This window comes from Lissotriton vulgaris, chromosome 8 (assembly GCF_964263255.1).
Source record: "Lissotriton vulgaris chromosome 8, aLisVul1.2, whole genome shotgun sequence".
In the NCBI taxonomy this organism is placed as follows: domain Eukaryota; kingdom Metazoa; phylum Chordata; class Amphibia; order Caudata; family Salamandridae; genus Lissotriton; species Lissotriton vulgaris.
In genome coordinates, this window is record NC_141696.1 from 37,787,891 (window position 1) to 37,809,669 (window position 21,779).

General features: G+C 45.3%; 1 protein-coding gene across 2 annotated transcripts in view; it reads right to left on the reverse strand.

The window, feature by feature from the left end:
• Positions 1-21,779, reverse strand: part of LOC147693338 (transient receptor potential cation channel subfamily M member 2-like) — a 623,295-nt gene that overhangs the window by 455,360 nt on the left and 146,156 nt on the right. For both annotated transcript variants that reach the window (XM_086933675.1, XM_086933674.1), the window contains exons 10-11: positions 20,712-20,773; positions 13,613-13,804 (exon numbers count right to left, since the gene is read on the reverse strand). In XM_086933675.1, coding sequence (XP_086789801.1) covers positions 13,613-13,804; positions 20,712-20,773 — 254 coding nt within the window. The remainder of the gene's footprint in view (positions 1-13,612; positions 13,805-20,711; positions 20,774-21,779) is intronic.

The window sequence follows — 21,779 nt, forward strand, 5'->3', positions numbered from 1 at the left end:
CAATTACCATCACATAGATAATTACATTGTGCCTAAATAAAATCACATACCAGCCCCCATCTAATAAAGGGACTAAAGAGCCCTCTGTCCAGAATGTCAGGGCGCGCTGCCAATGCAGTGCCAGTCAGGGGTGCGCCACCGGCGCAAAACCTAAACGTTGCAGGTGCCCACTACTTGCTGGGCACCTGGGAACATCACAAGGGCATAAACGGTGCAGCTGCCCACTAATTGCTGGGCAGCTGGGAATCAAAACTGCAACAGGGTCCTCACTGACCCTAGAACAGAACTGCGCCAACTGTTGGAGCCACACAGGCTCTGAAAACACTTGTGTCCACGTGGGAGCCACACAGGCTCTGACATAACACATGCCCCAAACGTTGGAGCCACACCGGCTCTAAAACTGTGCCACATTGCGCAGAACGTTGGAGCCACACAGGCTCTGAGACAAAATATGCCCTCAGGGAGCCTCTCTGGGCTCTAGACTACGTTGGGGCGACCCGCTGCCAACCGGGGCCGCCCTAATTGCACCGCCCTCACTGTACCACACGGGGCTCAACTGGATGCTGCCAACATGCCCTGACGCCCCCTAGAGCCCTCGTGGCTCTAAACAACTGTGGGGCCATGGAGCCGCTCAGGGCTCAAACTACAAATGCCCCTTTTCGGAGCCTCGCTGGGCTCTTAATCACAATGTCCCCGGAACGTTGAAGTCCCGCTCGGGGGACTCTAAATCCACAAATGCCCAAGAGCCTCTCACGGGCTCTGCATCACAAGTGCCCTCAAAGGCAACACGACATCTGCCCGGAGCTTCCCGCCTATCCCACAGCCCTTCAACACTCACCGGGCAGGTCGGGGCGGCTACGCTTCACTCGCTGCTTCCTCTCCTCTACGGGCGGCGGTGCTTGGCAGCAGGCGGGGCTCTACCGTAGCACGGGAGCCCCGCGGACTTCACCTGATCTTCTCCCTCGGCCGCAGCATCTCCGGTCTCCCTCTTCTCACGGGAGACCGGACGGGCACAGCATGGCTTCCCCCAGGCAGGGGGAAGTGGAAACAACGTCCTCCGGCCCCGCCCACAACCAGGCGGCGGGCCGGACATCTCCTTCCAGTGTTTTACCCCAGGCGGCTGCGGTGACTTTAACGGAGGCAATAACGAGGGGTGGGCACCCTCGAAGTTCAAAATAAACATAGAAGCGAGGTGGGCACTCGCTAAATAATTAAATAAATGCAGGCAAAGTCGCAGGGTAGGCACCTGCCAATCCTCACGCAAAATGCGTGATGGCGACACGCTTGCACTACAGCAAAAAGCGCTCTCAAGCACTATGGGACCAAATAAAGCGCTTCCATCGTGCTGGGGCACTGACAGCCCCACAAGCTACCAGAGATAACCCTTACATCAAGAAGGGTCCCAGTAGTCCTGAGGCATCAAGGAGGCAGCACAGCAGCTCCTAATAAGAGAAATCCTCCAGCAAAGTTCTTCAGGAGTCCAGGACCTCAATAGTCCAGGACATAAGGTGGAGCACAGCAGCTCCCAGAAAGGGAAAGTCCATCAGGTATCGAGGGGCTGGGCAGGGCTCAGGGAGGCAAGCCTTCCCCTGAGCCCAAGCAGCAGCACGCCCCTGGCAGGATTCAAGTCAGAAACAAGAACATTTTGGAAGGGGACACAGCCCATTTTTATACTATAAAATCCTTTGTCTAGCAGGGTGCAGGCAGTGTGAGAACCAGCTAGAACTGGTTATAGGGAATTCCTTTCACTGGCCAGGCTAGGGACATCAGACGCACCCCAGGGGTTGGAGCCAGCATTGTGTGGGGAAAACCCAGCCTCATTCAGGACCCTCAAACCAGATGGTTAATCCACACGCAGGCCAAGGCTCACTCCTCCCCTCACATCAGCATGCTACACACTCCATTCACCACCGCGGCAGACCATCCCAGACTCTTGGAGCCAGGCTCACCAGCCAGCCTCAGCCAATCACACGCCAGACACAAATTACAAAAATATGCCAACTTCTAAAAGTGGCACTTCTACACTAGACATAATCATGCCGCATATATCATTGCGCAGCATTTAATCTCACAAGTTTGCACATACCAAACTCGACCCTGCACTCCACACACATCAGGAACTACCATGGGCATACATATTCCCCATTCATTCCTATGGGAGGGCAGGTCACTCACCACACATACACAGAGAGCTCACGCACTTTACATTGTACCACAGTGAAAAAGTGCGCAGAGGCCTAAAATCACCACCACGAGGTTCCAGAAACAGGCTAGGAAAAAGCAAAAAGTCTCGGGGTGAACCTGTCAAAAGGGCCGGGTCCATTAGTGAGGCATTCAGAGTAAAGTGCAGTATTGAAATATGTGGAATGTGTGCAGTCATATTACCTCTTCCAGACTAGTAAATGTGTTTTAGTAAAGTCCAAGGAATCGTGCTGCTTGTCTACAGTCACATTGAGAGTCTGTGTGCATTTGGGAACTATTGTCAGAGAAGCATTTGGGTATTTCATAGCTTTTCAGACACGTAACTGCTTAAAAACCTGTTCTGTGCAGGGAGTAGTCTTGCTTTTCTAGAATCACATTGGGACATATTAACAAGGGGCATTTCAAAATTACATTTACTATATGGTGCTAACATGCATTAAGGCATGTTACCAGCCGGTTGCTTAATGCTTGATATGGGAGGTGAATTGACATGTTAAGTCTACACTGTCATATTAAGAAGCTTTTCACTTGCAAACATGAATTATCGCTGTATTTTCTGTGATATTGGTGTTACTCGCTGGTATAGCTGGATTTCATATCAACTTTGGAAAATGCGTTGGTAATACTGCGCTTGCTCGGTGATGAAATCCAGGGATAGCTGGCGATAGGATAAACCGCGCTAGATGTGTTTTGTGGGTATTATCGCAAATTCTTGATAATATGCTCCTTTATGTGTTTGCTGAAAGATAAGTGCTTTAAAATCAGTACATAAGTACACATGCAGAGATCCAGGGCCTTAGCACTTGGACTGGTATAAAGATATATGCACTATGCATGTAATTCTCTAACCACCTACACCATTGTGTTTCAGGCCTACAATGCCCCAGTCAGTATCCATACACTCCATCAAACACCCTGACACTGCTCTTGCAATCCTATACTGACATATTCAGTACCATATACTAATACATTTAGTGTAGTAAAATACAAACAAGTATACATTCATGCAGTGTCTCTCTCTCCTTATATTACTCTAATCATTCAGTTAGTATCCAAGTACTCGTATAGAGAGGCAGGCTTTACCAAATGGACTGGTTTAAAGTCATATGCACTATGCATGTCATGGTCTAAACACCTACCCACTTGTGTTTCAGGTCTACAATTCCTCTTTCAGTATCCATACACTGCTACAAACACTGTATCATTTTTTTTATTCCTATACAGTTATATATACACTTTGAATTACAATGTTATTTAACAATATTAAAAGAAGTAGTTAAATGGTTTTATTTAGAATGTGTTTGTATTGTAATAGAAAAGTATAATTTATAAATGTATTTAAATACATTTATTTATTTTATTTACAGATATTGTTTATCATCATTGAAATAATGTTATCATGCATGAAAAATCAAGAAAGAGAAAAGGACACCTAAAGGACAATTATTTGAAGAAAATTCAACAACAAGTATTGGATGACCAACATCATGTGTGTAAAAAGAAAAAATCTTCTGGTAAGATAACAAAGGATTTCATTAAAAAACTTTCAAAGTCAACAAATAGCGTGCAGAATGTGGAAACTAGTGATTAAGATTATACCAGAAAAAAATATATGAATAATAGGAAAGGAAAAAAAGTAATTTTGAAGTCAAAAGATTCGATGTATGGTAAAAGAAGGCAAAATCAATATAAAGAAATTCGTATAAAAAGAAGAAGCATATTAAATCCATTGGTCAAAAGGCTTTTGAAGTGAAAATAAAACTATTTATTTTAGTTGTGAACAGAATTTGATCACTAGATAAACCAATCCATTTTATGAAGGTCAAAAGTAAGAGGAAAAAAGTAATTAACAGAACTAATTTTTGTGATTTTTTTCTGGTGAATGGAAACACAGTTCAATTTTATTTTCAGACCAAGGATTTATTGCATGCAGTTGATACCAGTGGTCAAGCTTATGAGGTTAGAAATGGTTGTCCAATTGAGAAAGGGAAAATGGTTCCCAGAAATGCAGAAGAAGTGTTAGCTGATGAAGTTCTAGGGAGACGTCGTAAAGCCCCAGTGTACACTTGGGATTGCAGTAGTATTTGTAGGGTACGACAAGAATCTATTGATATTTTACGCAATTTCTTACGAGCATATACTAAAAAAAGTGTTAAACAAAAGATTCAGATATTGCAAGGACTAGACCCTTGCCGAGTGAGAAAAAATACTGGTTTGAAAGGTCCTTCTCTGGCTTGTCTTTCCAGAAAAGTATGACAAAGTGTTTTTCACCATTTCAGGATGTTAGCAGTACATCATTCTCGAAAGCGGAAGTTAGTCAGAAGGTTGTATTATGGAAAAATTCCAGCTCTAAAATTAAGTGAGTTGAACAGTGCTCTTTTGCATGGGTCAGTTTCAGATGTGAAGAGGACTTGTGATGACATTGAGTTTTGTTACTCTAGTCTTGAACAAGAGAGTGCAGAAACTGAGACATTAATAGAAGAAAATAACGAAGAGAATGTGCAACACAGTACTACCAAAAATTTTGAAGAAAAAATTACAAAGTTTAAGGTGATTTCAGGTGAAAAGCTAGAATATTCTTGTGTTTGTTGTCGATGAACTCACTATAAGAATCAGACTAGGACTGTTGATCTGTATTTAAAAAGTGAAAGAGAAAATAATGATAAGTGGAAGGAATTTGCAAATTATTTGTTGGTAGAGAATTGTTTTGATTTGGGTTCGGATCAGCGTATTTGTAAATATTGTTATAATAAATTAGATGAGAACAAAATGCCTGCTAGAGCTGTCCATAATATTCTAGAGTTGGTAACTATTCCTCCTGAACTGATAGATTTAAATACCTATGAGTCTATTCTCATTTAATGTGTGCACCCATTTCAGGCTATTGTTCGTATGGAGCCTAAACAGGTAAATTGCCTCCTTCAGATTTACAGAGAGGATTAAAAGGAAGAGTTGTATATTTACCTCTAGATTTAAAGAAAAATGATGAAACTATTGGTGTAGAGTGTGTAGAAAATGAACCACTAATTATTCTAGTTAATGACGTGCCTACTAAGACTAAGAAAATTGGGCAGGAATTTGTGGATGTTAGAAAAGTGCAGAAGACAACTTTGCATCCTATAAAAAATAATGAGTACTATAAACATGTGTATATGGGAGAAGAATTAGTACTTTTAGCAGAAGCTACTGAAACGTCAAGTAGACAAATTGAAAGAGTGGACATGTCCAGAAGTGAAGAAATCTATGAACATTACAGTATACATCCACTACATTCAAAAGAAGTGATGGGGAATACTATTGAATTATTCCAAATGAAAAAAGCAAAGGGAAGTCCCATGAGTTCAGGGAAGAAAGCTTGGAAGCTCGCTGTTTTCGCAAGTTATTCCCAACAGGAAAAGGAGGACGGTATGATGAATGACCTGTGCAGATTCCTGCATCTGAATATCGGACAACAAGATTGTATGCAGAACATCCAAGATTTCGACAAAGTATCCTATATATATTTCATCTTTTGTTTGAGAGTGACTTGTCTGGACTTTCATATGCAGTCAATCACATATTGAAAACAGGAGTACATCTGCAAAATGTTTCTGCAAAGGACTTTATGGATAAAGTGCACCAGAGAGATGATCATTTAGAATCTCAGCTGGTTAATCTGTTGGCATGTCAGCTTGGCACTAATGAGTATTGGTATCGTCGTAATGGAGTACTTAAATATATGCTAAGGAACTTAAGAACTCTTACATGGTTCCTTACTCTAAGCTGTGCTGAATACTCTTGGGATGATTTACTTGAAATTCTTCGAGGCAAATTCGAATATAAAAAATATTGAATACAAGACACCTGGAGAATTGTGCTCTTTGGATTCAGTTAATGTATGCAGGTATTTCAATCATAGATTTGAAGCTATGATGTCTTTTATCTGCAATAAAAACAAATCCTCCTCTTGGAGAAGTTGTGGATTTCTTTTGGAGGAAGGAGTATCAAGCAAGAGGTGCTCCTCATATACATATGCTGATATGGATCAAGGATGCCTCCAAATTTGGAACAGATTCGGATGATACTGTTTTGTCTTTTATTGAAGAATATGTCACATGTGCTATACCCAAAAGCACAGAAGAAAACAACTTAAGACAACAAGTATTATGATTCCAAAGCCATAGTTGTGGAAAATACTGTCAACCAAAGTACAAGTCTAAGGATAAGTTTTATACCAAATGTCGGTTTAGTTTTCCATGTCCTGTAATATTCAAAGGAAGAGTAAACAGTTTTATGTCAGCTATGCGACATACCATCACAAGAAAGTCTCCATAAAATACCTACAATTTGAGAAGAAGCGAAGAGTCAAAATACATAAATGATTACAATCCGGTCATTTTGGCCATGTGGAATGCTAACATGGATATTCAGTACATTTCAGATAATTCTATTGCTGTTGCTCGATATGTAATGTTGTACATTACAAAATCCGAAAAGACGGAATTAAAAGAAATGTGGGAAAAGATTTCTCATGAGAAGAGTCTAAGTAAGAAATGATACAGTTTCAGTTTGAATATGTTGTCTCATCGAGAAATCGGAGCGTATGAATGCTCAGATCGGTTATCATCTGCAAGTCTATACTCAAAATCTAGAAGAATTATTTAGGTGAGTCTAGGTCTTGCTGCAAACCGTAATCGGATACTTAAATCTGTTCAAGAAATCAAATATTTAGCAGAAAAAGATCCGGAAAGTATAGATATTGTGAAAACAAATATGTTGGACAGATATTATCCAAATAGAAGTCATCATCTTGAGAACATATGTCTCTATGAAGTACTGCAAAACTACACTTTTAAACGGAATACTACAGAAAACATCAATGACGGAAAATATGCAGTTATTGGTTCCGAAGGATGTTTTGTGCAACAAAGGAAAGGAAATTTAATTAATTACAGAAAATTGAGTTGCGACTCTGCTGCTAAAAGAGAATTTTACTATTTAGCCCTTTTGCAACTGTTCAAACCGTGGCGTTCAGAATTGGAATTACTTGGAGATTTTCAGAGCTATGAAGATTCCTTCAATGCTATAGAATGTACTGTTTTGCAAATTATATGAAAATGTTGAACAATGAAATTGATCAAGAAGCTTCTATTGCAGCTGAGATTGTTAGAGACAGTTCTGAAGACAGTCAAACTTCTGCTCCGCTGAGTCAAGATCCACTAGGACAACCAATTGTTGAAAATGAAGCAGCAATTGCCATGAATGAGGTGGAAACAGCAATGCATCAAGCCCATGAAGATATTATGGACTTAGCAAACTTGGAAGAACAACTAAATGTTGAACAGAAAGAAATATAGCAGCAAGTGAGAGAAAAGATTGATCATGGATTACTTCATGAAAAGAAAGAATGCACATGCACATCATTTCAACCTATCCGAATGTATGTCAGTGGTCAAGCTGGAACGGGAAAAAGTTTATAATTAAAGTAATGACCAGTTATCTATAGAAAACAACTGACTCACATTTGTCTTGTGTTGTAATTGCTCCAACTGGGTTGTCAGCACACAACATTAAAGGAATTACATTGCATCATTTACTTAAGCTACCTGTGGAGCATGAAAACAAATTGGAATATCATAAGTTATGTGGAGATGCTTGTTATGAAGTTTCAAGAGTGCTTACAAAAATGAAACTTCTGATTATTGATGAGGTAAGCATGGTCTCAAACTTAATGCTTGCATTTGTGCATTTAAGAATGCAGTGAAATCTTAAAACAGAGTAAAATGTCTTATTTGGAGGAAAACATATCATAGTTTTTGGAGATCTACTGAAACTTACTCCCATAAAAGGACAACCAGTATTTAAAACACTTGCGCATGAAGACACCAGAAAGTCTTTGGGTAGCGTTGGAAATGTTAACATTTGGTCATATTTTGAATACAAAGAATTCATTACAAATATGCAACAGGCAAATGATGTTGATTATGGAACTCATTGCACCCTGGCTCACGTGACCTGCGGTGTAATTACTGCAGTTTTGAGGCTATGGAGGCAGGCCCAATTCCACCGGCCCCCGCTGACAAAGTTAACAATATTGCGAGCTTACAGATACTAAGCCTCAACTGTAGGTCCCTTGTTAAACATCATGAGGATATTTATGAGCTTCTTACGGACTACTCCCCGGACCTGCTAGTCCTAACAGAGACATGGCTGACGAATGACACACTGGCCATCACTGCTTTAACCCTCCCTTCTAACTATCTTATTCTAACTCAGAATAGATTTAAGGGCAGGGGAGGGGGATTGGCAGTGATATTTAAAGACATCTATTCCTGCACTCTCTCCCCTACAGGGATAGCCAACTGTGAGAGCGCACTTTTTAAGTTGAAGGTCTCAGATACCTTCACTTTTACGGGCGTGCTGATTTATCGGCCTCCCGGGCTAGCGAGTACATTCCAGGAATCATTGGTTTCTAATGTCTCTGCCTTTATTTTACAGTCAGCTAACTTTAGTGTACTGGGGGACCTCAATTTACATCTGGAGTCTAGTCTCTCCCCAGCAATACTGAAGTTTCTAGGGGATATGGAAGCCTGCCAATTACGTCAGCTGGTGGTGGGGCCCTCCCATCTAGCAGGCCATTTACTGGGCCCGGTGTTTTCGAACATTCAGGAAATTTCAGTTTCCACTCCTAGTCCTCTTAGCTGGACGGACCATTTTCTGGTACAGATCGCTGTTAGGATTCCAGCTGGCCCTGGGGGAAAGCCTCCTCCTCCTTTTTTGAGACGTGCATGGCACAAACTTGATGGGGCACTATTTGAGGCTAGATTAACTAATTCCCGACCTGCCTGGCCTGCTAATCTGGATGAGGCGGATCTAGCCTATAGAGAATGGATCAATGAGTCTTTGGATCATTTCATACCCAGGAAAATGTCAAGACCTAAACGTAAGCAGTCCCAGTTATGGTACTGTGAGGCGCTTGTACTAAAAAAAAAGGAGTGTAAGGTACTTGAGCGTATCTGGAGAAGATCGTATGACTTGGTAGCCAAATCCAATTTTAGAATTGCCACGAAAGCCTACCATAAGCTTATAAAAAAGACCAAGGCTAGTTATTATACTGATCTGATCAAAGCCAGCACAAATCGCACAAAAACTATCTTTGCATTAGTGAAGGAGCTTACTACATCTCCGGTGGGGACTAATAGCACCATAGTATCTGACTCACAATGCGAAGAGCTGGCTCACTTCTTTATTAATAAAGTACAAGGGATTTATAACACATTTAACTCTGGAGAACCATCTATGACTTACAGACCTACTACTGACTCATTGAGCCTTCCCTATTCCCTCCTAACTCTCCCACTCATCTCTCAGACAGACATGGAACCCCTAACTTTAAGAATCAAGTCGGGGTCCCCGGAAGATCCTGTCAAACCCGAGATGTTTAGACTGTTTCCGGAATCTATCTTGATGGAAGGGCAAAAACTGATTAATAAATCTCTGCAATCAGCTACCATCCCGAAATCTTGGAAACATGCCAAAGTGGTCCCCTTGTTAAAAAAACCCCACCCTGGACCCCTCCAAGCCAGAAAGTTTCCGGCCTATCTCGTTGCTTCCTTACTTGGCCAAAGTAATGGAGGCACATGTCAATTCTATTCTGACGGGTTTTCTGGAGACTAATGGGATCTTGGAGGCGTCTCAGAACGGATTCCGTGCCAAACATAGCACGGAGTCAGCCTTATTGGCCGTCACAGAACATCTAAGGGTGGCACAAGACAGGGGTGACACCTCAGCTGTGGTGCTGCTAGATTTGAGTGCGGCGTTTGACACCGTCTCCCATGGGATCCTAGTTAGGAGGCTATGGGAGATAGGTGTCAGAGATGATGCTCTGGACTGGTTTGTGTCATTTCTATCTGACCGTTCCTTCCAGGTTCATGCTACCCCGTACTCATCTGGCAGTTTTCCATTAGGCTGTGGTGTTCCACAGGGCTCTGCCCTCAGCCCCACGCTGTTTAATGTGTATGTCCGCCCCCTGGCCACATTGGCCAGGGAACGTAACATCGAACTAATATCTTATGCGGACGATACACAGCTGATCTTCACCTTTTCTAATAACATCGTGGGTGATGAAGCCAAATTCCAAGAGGATATCATGGCCATTTCCAGCTGGCTTACGGAGAACTGTCTTCAGTTAAATTCATCTAAGACTGAAGTCCGACTGGTTGGCCCGGACACCCAAAAGTGGGACGAGCGGTGGTGGCCCCCTACATTGGGCTCACCGCCTATGCCTAAGAAGGAAGTTAAGAATCTGGGTGTGATCTTAGATGATGCTCTCACCCTGGATTCCCATGCGAAGAGGATAGCTGGTACTTGCTATGGCCGCCTGCGCTCTCTGAAACCTATTCTTGGCTTCTTTGAACCTTCCATCCGTCAGACAATTGTCCAGGCTATGGTCTTATCCCATCTAGACTATTGCAATGTATTAATGCTTGGGTCCAATCTGACAGTCATCAATAGACTACAGAAAGCTCAGAACGCGGCAGCTCGTACCCTGTTCGGCTTACCAAAACGTTGCCATACCTCTCAGGTTTTGCGAAGGCTCCATTGGCTGCCCGTTAAACAACGCATTCAATTTAAAACCTTGTGTGTTATGCATAGAATTACATTGTCTAGGTCCTAAAATCTTGCAAGGAATCTGTTCCTTCTATGTTCCACAGCGTGCACTCCGGTCTGCGGACCTCTTCCTTGCTTGTACCATCAAGATTCGGAGGTGCAGAGTTGGTGGCCGTTCTTTTAGGTTTCGGGCCCCAAAACTCTGGAACTCTATTCCTTTAGATGTACGTTCCATCACAAACCACCTACATTTTCGAAAACAAGAAAAACTTGGCTGTTTTCTTCTATTTACGGTTCCGCGGTGAATAGATATCCTGCCGGATTCCTCCGGCTGTTATGTGATTGGACCTGTCTGCAAGCGTTGGGATGCCTCGTTGTTGGGGTAGCCATGCGCTATATAAGCGTTACGTAACATAACATAACATAACATAACATAACTATTCTTCAAGATATAAGAATTTGACTACTGACAGAACATGGCAAACGTGCTTTGGAGACACAATTACTTTCCAATTTGTTTCCAAATGAAAATATAGTTCCTGAGAAACTATACATGAAAATTGCAGAAAGCAAATCTGTAATCTACTTAATGCCAACACATTGGGTGAGTGTTATATATTCAATGAACAACTTTTGAAGCTAAAAAATGAAGAAAAAATAAAAATGGAAGCTATTGATAAAATAGAGCATGAAGGAATCACTATTATTTTGACAGAAAAATTGAAAACAAAATTGGATTCTTTAGAAAAATCAATATCCAAAACTGCTGGTTTAGAAAAGAATCTATATGCATGTATAAACTGTTGGGTAATTCTAAGCCATAATTTGGGTGTACAAAAAGGTTTAGTTAATGGAGCAATGGGTAAAGTTCTGGATTTTGTTAATTATCAGAATAAAGATGGAATTGAATTTTAAAAAAATTTATTTGATCAGATTGAAGAAGTGAAACAAATTTGTTGTTGTTCAGTTCGTAGTTAAAGATTTATATGTCACTGGAAAGCAGTTTCCAGTTTCTCTGGCATATGCAGTGAGTAGTCATAAATCTCAAGGTTTAAGTGTAGACAGTGCTTTGGTGAACATTGGAAATACCGTGTTTAAGGAGTCTTTGGTATATGTTGCTTTGTCTCGTGTCAGAATTTTATCTGGATTTAATTTGATTGATTTTGATGAGACAAACATTACTGCAGATGAAACTGTGTAAAAGAGTATTATAGGTTAAAAACAGCATATGCTCCCAATTTAGGTCAATATCCGGTATTTGAAAAGCGTGTGGTCGGTCGAAAAAGAAGGTATGACAATATCTGTAGTGAAGGTATAGAGAGAGAAAAAAAACAAGATAATGTTGTCATTGAAAGCAAAAAGAAAAAGTACACTGTTGAAGAGATTGTTGGTTATCAGTTTGAAAATAACAGCCAAGCCCCTCCATATTAAAGCCCCTTCCAAATATATAAGGCACAGGTTCTAACTGTGGGGTTGCATGGAAGCGAAATATGGGCCCATTCATACTTGACCAATCTGGGCTGTGAGGAAAATACATTTGTGTGATCATTATTAGCACTCCACCAGGGTTGCCCCTTGCTACCTGTATTATTCAAACTTGGACTAAGGCCTTTGGGCCTGGTGGGCAAATTGCACCCGTTAGTTTACTGGGTGCATATCTGGAAGTCAGAGTGAAAGCCTTATAGGGAGGGACTTGCAGACATTCTTGGAAGGTCAGGAGCTTCAAGGAAGATTCCTTGGCTAAGATCGATCAAGGCTGACTTGATAGAGCTCATCTTGGAAGTTTTTAAGTTCCCTTGAATCCTGAGGGTCCAACTAGCCCACCATGTACCTCCCATTAAATAAATAAATAAATAAGTCCATTTGTAAAGCGCCATGGTTACACTAATGCCAGTGTGTCCCCGCGCTGCAGTAAAAGTAGCCGTGATCAGCCCAGAGCCTCCTGATTTATCCTTGGGGAAAAATATGTGTTTTTAGTTTTTTCCTGAAACATTTTTCTTGGGTCTCCAGCCGGAGCTCCATCGGGAGGACGTTCCATTGTTTAGCCGCCAATAGGCAAAACAGCCACAAGCCAAGAGCCACAAGCCATAAGCGCCACAGAGCTGCATTGTAGAGAGGTGGTCCGAGGCTTCCAGGTACATCAGGCCCCGCCCCCTCCCTTTACCACTGTGAAAAGGCACCATGCAGCTCTTGTTAAGTTGGAGGATTAAGTCCCCTTAAATCCTGAATGTCCCTGGGGTCCAACTAGCCCACCAGGCATCTCCAGTAAGCGCCACAGAGCTGCGTTGCAGAGAGGTGTAAAAAGGGCTGTGTCCTCAGGCCACCTCTCTGCAATGCAGCCCTGTGGCACTTACTGAAGGTACCTGGTGGGCTAGTTGGCCGCCAGGGACCCTCAGAATTCAAGGGGACTTAATCCCCCAATTTAAAACACGCCACAGGAGGTGTTTACACACATGTCACATCAGGCGTTGCTCCCTCCCTTCACCACTGTGCAAACGCGCCCTGTCCAGCTCAGGGCAGAGGCTCATCTTGAGAGACGGAACTAATGTATGTGTCCAGCTCTGGACTGTGCCTCTCATTGAATAACAGTGAAAAACATGCTTCAAGCCGTGTACTAGGCCTCACATTGGGTGTCGGAATTAAAACAAGCATAATTCCTGGGCAGGGCTGCCCTTTGTGTGATCAAACAATGCTGCTTATACCGCTCTTGGCTGTTCCTCTCTTGAGTGATGGAACTAAACCGCAGCCTCAGGATTTTCCGCACTTTGAGTGATTGACCTAATGTCCATTCAGCTGCAGAGAGGGAGGGAAGGGGTCTCACCTTCTTAGTCCACTCGATAATCTGCTTTTCGCCAAAGGTATCCTGAGAAAAATGGCTCAGCTTCTCCTTGACCAAGGCGATTGTGATTTTTGAAGGGTTCATGTCAGCCACCTGAGCTATGATGTCAGCAACGCCTCCTGAGCCCTCCACAATCACACATGGCGTGTTGTTAATCATGGATCTGTGAATAGTCTGAAAAGAAGCAAAATGTGTCTTTTAAGAAGTGAGTTTCTGTAACATGCACACACGCTCCAAGGAACAGGCAGGGGCTCTGCACTTACTCTAGCCCCCGAAGTCTATTATTACCAAACAGCAGAGGAAGAGGTCTTCATTACCTCACTCATCCCGGTCTTTCCATGACATTTTGGTACAAGTGCCTGACTGTACTCCTGTTCCCTTCTGCTACAAATGCTGCTCTCACAAGATATGAACAGCCTTCTCTTTCCATTACTATCTAGAAACATCTACAGCAAAACCAAACCACAGAGAATGAGTTGAGTAGTTTCAGAACACACCAGGAAACGTTTTATACAAAGTTCCCCAAGGGCGCATCAGGCTGTGTGCCTGTTTTGAGCGCCCGCAGTGCACTTTTGTATTACAGATAGGGCCGCAGAATCTTGTGCTGCCCAATCTGTAATACAAATAGCGCTGGCACACATATAACACCAGCGCTATCAACAGACGGTTTCCCCTCATTTGCATAGGGACTTGGACACATGCAAATAAGGGAATCCCTTTGCCTCTGTGCTGTATAATAAATGCGGGTGCAAAGGAAAAGAAGCTATCAAAAGGTGCACAGCCACCTGCACAGTGAAACATGGAGTGGCTGCTTCAAAGCCGCTCTGTTTTTCACTGGAATGCTAAGCCCCAGGGCAGCATGAGTTGGCGGCTAACATGGGGCAGCACATTCCATGCAATAGGGTGCACTTTCTCTGTTTGTGCCCAGCGCACTTGTTTTGAGATGCGCCATGGCACAAACTGAGATGGTGCAGCCTATCTGTAATTGGGCCCCAGTGCTATGTGGGCCTACAACAACTAACATTCTCCACTCTCACAGCACCTTCTCTTACATCGCGTGGTCTATGCGGTGATGTGCCTTAGCTGAGCTTAGTGTCATATGCGGCAAGGGCTACAGAATGAAGTGCAGCACAAGATGTAGTCCAGCAGTGAGAACTGGGTGCAGTGCAGCAGGAAAGGCCAGGGTGCAGTCCCGCAGAGAGCACAAGATCATGCACAGCTAGATGCACAAAATGAAGGTTGATGTACAGGGTGACATGCAGCAGAGGAACCCAGGGTGATGAGCATCAGGGGAGCATATGGTGACATGCATCAGGGGAGCACAGGGAGGTGCACAGCGGGTGAGCAGAGGGTGACATGCAGCAGGGGAGCAGAGGGTGACATGCAGTAGGGGAGCAGAGGGTGGTGTGCAGCAGGGGAGCACAGAGTGATCTGCAGCAGGGGAGCAGAGGGTGACATGCAGCAGAGGAGCAGAGGGTGGTGTGTAGCAGGGGAGCAGAGAGTGGTGTGCAGCAGGGGAGCACAGAGTGATCTGCGGGAGGTGAGCAGAGGGTGACATGCAGCAGGGGAGCAGAGGGTGGTGTGCAGCAGGGGAGCACTGAGTGATCTGCAGCAGGGGAGCAGAGGGTGACATGCAGCAGGGGAGCAGAGGGTGACATGCATCAGGGGAGCAGATGGTGGCGTGCAGCAGGGGAGCAGAGGGTGGTGTGCAGCAGGGGAGCAGAGGGTGGTGTGTAGCAGGGGAGCACAGAGTGATCGGCAGCAGGGGAGCAGAGGGTGACATGCAGCAGGGGAGCAGAGGGTGGTGTGTAGCAGGGGAGCACAGAGTGATCGGCAGCAGGGGAGCAGAGGGTGACATGCAGCAGGGGAGCAGAGGGTGGTGTGCAGCAGGGGAGCAGAGGGTGGTGTGCAGCAGGGGAGCACAGAGTGATCTGCAGCAGGGGAGCAGAGGGTGACATGCAGCAGGGGAGCACAGAGTGATCTGCATCAGGGGAGCAGAGGGACGTGTGCAGCAAGGGAGCACAGAGTGATCTGCAGCAGGGGAGCAGAGGGTGGTGTGTAGCAGGGGAGCACAGAGTGATCTGCAGCAGGGGAGCAGAGGGTGACATGCAGCAGGAGAGCAGAGGGTGGTGTGTAGCAGGGGAGCACAGAGTGATCTGCAGCAGGGGAGCAGAGGGTGGTGTGCAGCAGGGGAGCAGAGGGTGGTGTGCAGCAGGGGAGCACAGAGTGATCTGCAGCAGGGGAGTAGAGGGTGGTGTGTAGCAGGGGAGCACAGAGTGATCTGCAGCAGGGGAGCAGAGGGTGGTGTACAGCAGGGGAGCAGAGGGTGGTGTGCAGCAGGGGAGCACAGAGTGATCTGCAGCAGGGGAGTAGAGGGTGGTGTGCAGCAGGGGAGCAGAGGGACGTGTGCAGCAGGGGAGCAGAGGGTGACATGCAGCAGGGGAGCAGAGGGTGGTGTGTAGCAGGGGAGCACAGAGTGATCTGCAGCAGGGGAACACAGAGTGATCTGCAGCAGGGGAGCATAGGGTGGTGTGCAGCAGGGGAGCACAGAGTGATCTGCAGCAGGGGAGCAGAGGGTGACATGCAGCAGGGGAGCAGAGGGTGGTGTGTAGCAGGGGAGCACAGAGTGATCTGCAGCAGGGGAGCAGAGGGTGGTGTGCAGCAGGGGAGCAGAGGGTGGTGTGCAGCAGGAGAGCACAGAGTGATCTGCAGCAGGGGAGTAGAGGGTGGTGTGTAGCAGGGGAGCACAGAGTGATCTGCAGCAGGGGAGCAGAGGGTGGTGTACAGCAGGGGAGCAGAGGGTGGTGTGCAGCAGGGGAGCACAGAGTGATCTGCAGCAGGGGAGTAGAGGGTGGTGTGCAGCAGGGGAGCAGAGGGACGTGTGCAGCAGGGGAGCAGAGGGTGACATGCAGCAGGGGAGCAGAGGGTGGTGTGTAGCAGGGGAGCACAGAGTGATCTGCAGCAGGGGAACACAGAGTGATCTGCAGCAGGGGAGCAGAGGGTGGTGTGCAGCAGGGGAGCACAGAGTGATCTGCAGCAGGGGAGCAGAGGGTGACATGCAGCAGGGGAGCAGAGGGTGGTGTGTAGCAGGGGAGCACAGAGTGATCTGCAGCAGGGGAGCAGAGGGTGGTGTGCAGCAGGGGAGCACAGAGTGATCTGCAGCAGGGGAGTAGAGGGTGGTGTGCAGCAGGGGAGCAGAGGGACGTGTGCAGCAGGGGAGCACAGAGTGATCTGCATCAGGGGAGCAGAGGGTGGTGTGTAGCAGGGGAGCACAGAGTGATCTGCAGCAGGGGAGCAGAGGATGACATGCAGCAGGGGAGCAGAGGGTGGTGTGCAGCAGGGGAGCACAGAGTGATCTACAGCAGGGGAGCAGAGGGTGACATGCAGCAGGGGAGCAGAGGGTGGTGTGCAGCAGGGGAGCAGAGGGACGTGTGCAGCAGGGGAGCACAGAGTGATCTGCAGCAGGGGAGCAGAGGGTGGTGTCTAGCAGGGGAGCACAGAGTGATCTGCAGCAGGGGAGCAGAGGGTGACATGCAGCAGGGGAGCAGAGGGTGGTGTGCAGCAGGGGAGCAGAGGGGCGTGTGCAGCAGGGGAGCACAGAGTGATCTGCAGCAGGGGAGCAGAGGGTGGTGTGCAGCAGGGGAGCACAGAGTGATCTGCAGCAGGGGAGCAGAGGGTGGTGTGCAGCAGGGGAGCACAGGGTGATCTGCAGCAGGGGAGCAGAGGGTGGCGTGCAGCAGGGGAGACGAGGGTGGTGTGCAGCAGGGGAGCAGAGGGACGTGTGCAGCAGGGGAGCACAGAGTGATCTGCAGCAGGGTAGCAGAGGGACGTGTGCAGCAGGGGAGCACAGAGTGATCTGCAGCAGGGGAGCACAGACTAAACATGATACACCTCTGCTTTTTGAAAAGTAAATTTCTCTAAGGAGTTATTATTAAACTCAACACCTCTAACAGTGAAAGTGTAAAGTGAGGAACTCATGACATTGTTGTGAATTTGGAGCCACATTAACACTGAAGTACATGTGGTAATCCTGGTTAGTAGTCCTCCTAGTCTTCGCTGCTGCACTCGCTCTTCAGGACACGTTTTAATCCTGGTTAGTAATGATATTGATATTGAGTTGTTTGCTCCTACTCTTTTGAGCCGCATTTTCAACTTGCCACTTATAGTAATCCTGGCAGGTAGTCCTAATTTCTGATCCTCATTATGACATGTGTTAATTCTGGTTGTTTGTCCTCTTGGTCTGATTGTCTGCATTCTCACTTTGCCACTCGTGGTATTCCTAGTTAGCAGTTGTCCTAGTCTCCTGAGTCGCCTTCTTGCTTCAGGACTTGTGGTAATCCTTAAATAAAGTTCTTCTAATCTCCTGAGCAGAACTCTGACATCAGCATACATGGTAATCCTGGTAAACCATTGTCCTAGTCCCCGGCATCACATTCTCAAATCAGTATCTGTGGTGATATTGGTTGGTTGTAGTCAGAGTCTCCTGAGGCACATTCTCACTTCAGGACATATGGCAATCATGGCTAGTAGTCCTACTACTCTTCAGAGCTGCATTTTCACGTTTGTACTCATAGTAATCCTGGTTAGTGGTCCTAGTGTCCAGAGTCATATTCTCACATTGGTACTCATGATAACTCCTAATTAGCAGTTCCTCCTAGTCTCCTGAACATTCTCAGTGTGGTACTTGTGGTAATCATGGTTTACCAGTCCTGAAAGTCTCCTGAGCATTTTGAGTTTGGTATGTGTGGCAATCCCAATAAGTAGTCACATTTTCACTTCAACACTCACAATAATTCTGGTGGTTTGCATCCAGTGCCCAATGATGGGGGCCATGAGTCACAGGAGTCTACTAGTCCATGGAGCTACCACAGGGGAACTAAAGCTAGTTCTGTTGTCCTTTCATCATAATACCCATAAAGGGCACTAGGTATTTAAAAGGGGGCTTTTATATTTGAAATGTAGAACTTGGATGGATGTTCTCTGTGTCAGAGCTGCCCTCAGTTCCAGCGGCACTGGCTCTTGTGAGGCATATCAGCCAGTGGTTCCCAGAGATGTGTCACTCAATTGATTAACTGAGTTGCATCACTAATCCTCCACATAGTTTACATATCAGTGTGCTCATCCATGACATAAAAGACAGAAGGGTACGGAGTTCCTTGTAGTGGTGTAAGTAGGCCACTAAATATGTACTCTAGGTGGGAGGAGGGGAATATCACATTTCGGAACTAGGACCCTCACACACCCAGCAAGCTAGGTGTCATGCTTCATCATATGGGTCTGCGCCTCGTCAAGCTGGCGCTGCAGTGCTCGACGGGCACCCATAAAGGGGCTCTTTATCGGAGATCTTTTGTTCCTCGCCGTATTGGTTTTGTGGGCGTGAGTGGCCTAGTAATGTGTAGATGTAGGAAGTGAATAAAAACATGTTGATCATCAGGGGGTTAAGCGAAATGTTTGTAACTTTATAACAAAAACAGTCGCCCCCCTCTAATCCTTTTAACCAGGGTGGGAGCCCAACAGAATACATTTATCACAAAGGGTTCCCTGACCTGTACACATTTAGTGGCTTACTTACACCACTACAACTAACTCCGTACCCTTCTGTCTTTTGGCTTACCTTTGGGCATGTATGTTCGACCTATATCAAGGCCTCTCTGTCCCTCCTTTTTTTGAGACTTCTCCATGGCATATCACCCAGGATTCCCCTGAAGCACTTCAGCCAGGGCTCCACTGAATTGCATCACTCCTGGTTAAGACAGCTGTGTGCTCCCCTACTGACATCACCCAGTGTTCCTCTAATGCATGATATGCACTGTTATATTGAGGCACTCACAATGTCTCCACTGAAGTGCTACCCAAAGGCATCGGAATTAATGCTGCACTTTGAGGCACCTTGCCCCGGACACACCTCCGTAATGTTGCTCTGAGATGCATCATTAGTGCTTGCCTCCCAATCCACTCCCCCTTAGGACCCTTGTAGTACTCCTTACCCTGTCACACACTGATGCACATCACCCTATACTGCACTGCACATGTTATGTATGTATATGAGCTGTGTGCAATGATGCCTGCATGTGAGCTGGTCTGTGTACATGGATAGCTGTATCATGGAAGGACTTTGCGCAAATGGCATCTGTGGATGTGTTGATCTATTTGCATGTGTATGTGCATAAGAGATTAATCATTGTCAATGGTTGTGACAATGCTGGTTTTGTATCACTGTGGAATGGCCTGGGCATGAGGCCATTCCTACTTTGTCCTGAGTGCTGGTTCCCACAATGGAAGCAGATGGCAGACAGCATTGACAAAAGACTATTCTCCAATCTCTACTTTGAGTTGAGGCTGTGAAAGTTCACTCGACATCAGACTGGCAGTATCTAGTGAACAAGTCTGTGTTTCACTCCCTGAGGTTCAACTAGGGAAGCTTCTAGGGCATGGGGGAGAATATCATCAGACACTTTTTAGGATAAGAATAGAAGGAATAGAGGCTAGGACCTAATCCCATGAGCTGTATCCTCATTTAAGAGGTTCCTAGCTCCTGGGCTGGAGTAGGTGTGATTCCCAATGCATGTTCTTGCTTGAGACCCAGTTGGGTCTTGAAAATTTGGAAGCACTTCAGCACCTCAAATAGCATCCCCTTGTTTATCGCATTGGGAATGCATCACACAGTACACATACCCCGTCTGGAAAAACAACGTGGCATGGACTATCTTTAGTCAATGGTCATTCACAGGGGTGATGTAGTACCTGAGATGCCATGATCCAAACAGTCTCAAAGCACTAAGAATTATGGTAAAGTTAAAATGGAGGTCACTCGTGGAACCGCAAACATGGCCAATATCCACACAAAGGCCAGGAAAGCAAGTACCCTTCTGCTGTGGGGCACCACCTCAGTTTCAACTATTGACAACAAGATACAACAACCTACCCCTTGACACCGAGCCATGAGCCGCCACCATGCCATGGCTTTTTTCTCCTTTAAAGTGCGACCAGTGGGCCAAAGCCATACCCAACTCTCCCTTCCTTTTAACCATCATTTTCAGACAAATTCATTGTGCTCCTATCTCCATCTAGAGATACTTACATCCAGGGTGCCCGGATCTCCTTCCAGCACCAGACACATAATGGGGATCTTCATGCCCTCTCCTAGAACAAACAAAAATATTTGTTACATAATGAAACACAAAGCCAAACACAAAACAAATATAGGGCCACTTACCAAGAAATGCATTACAGTACAAACCAACCCTACATCAGAAAAACTCATTGATTCTTGATGACACAGATCTACCTTTAAAACCGATAAACAAACTGTACATTTTTGAAACACAAAGCAATCCCCTAGAATAAACAAAAAACACGTTACTGTGGTATTGGAACACCCCTAAAATATTATCATAGACTGAAACAAAGCTACAACAACAAAAAATTATATAATTATGCAGAATACAAGGCTACAATATGAAACACAGTGCCATGCCCACAACATTGTAGCAACATGACACCTAAAACAGAAAAACATAATGTTTCTGGATAAACACAAAGATATCCCAAAATATGTTACAGTAAACACAGAAAGCCACCACGAAAATCAAAGAAAATCCTTCCACAAAATTGTTAAGCTATAAAATACAAACCCAGCCCAACTTTGCAGCTTTAAAATTGTAGGTGACGTTTAGACAGAAGTGCCACTGATGAGTTTGCACCCACTGTATCTCTAACCTAATGCAGTTTTCATCTGTTTGCCTTACTGACTGTGACAAACACTCACACACCCTCCAACCCCTCAGCAGCATTTCATGCACAACCAGCACCAAGGCTCAGACCAGTCTTCCAACCAGTGTGATACACAACAAATTCACCTGCCACAATCAGAAAAGCCATTCTCAGCTTACCTATTTCACCCTCCCTGTAGACAGCCGAGATCTCTCTCACCGGTCTCAAACTGCAGAACTACTCCACACATACCACAGTCAAAAATGCCTGGTTACTCACTAGTAATCTTAATTATTCTGGGTCATTGTCTTCCTGTTCCATTCCTTAACAATGAGCAGCTTGTCTGCTCTACAGAAACACATTACCTAGCAAAATTAAATACTTTTCCCAAAATGGCGATGCATACCTGGCCCAGCATGCATAAAGGGGGAGGTTC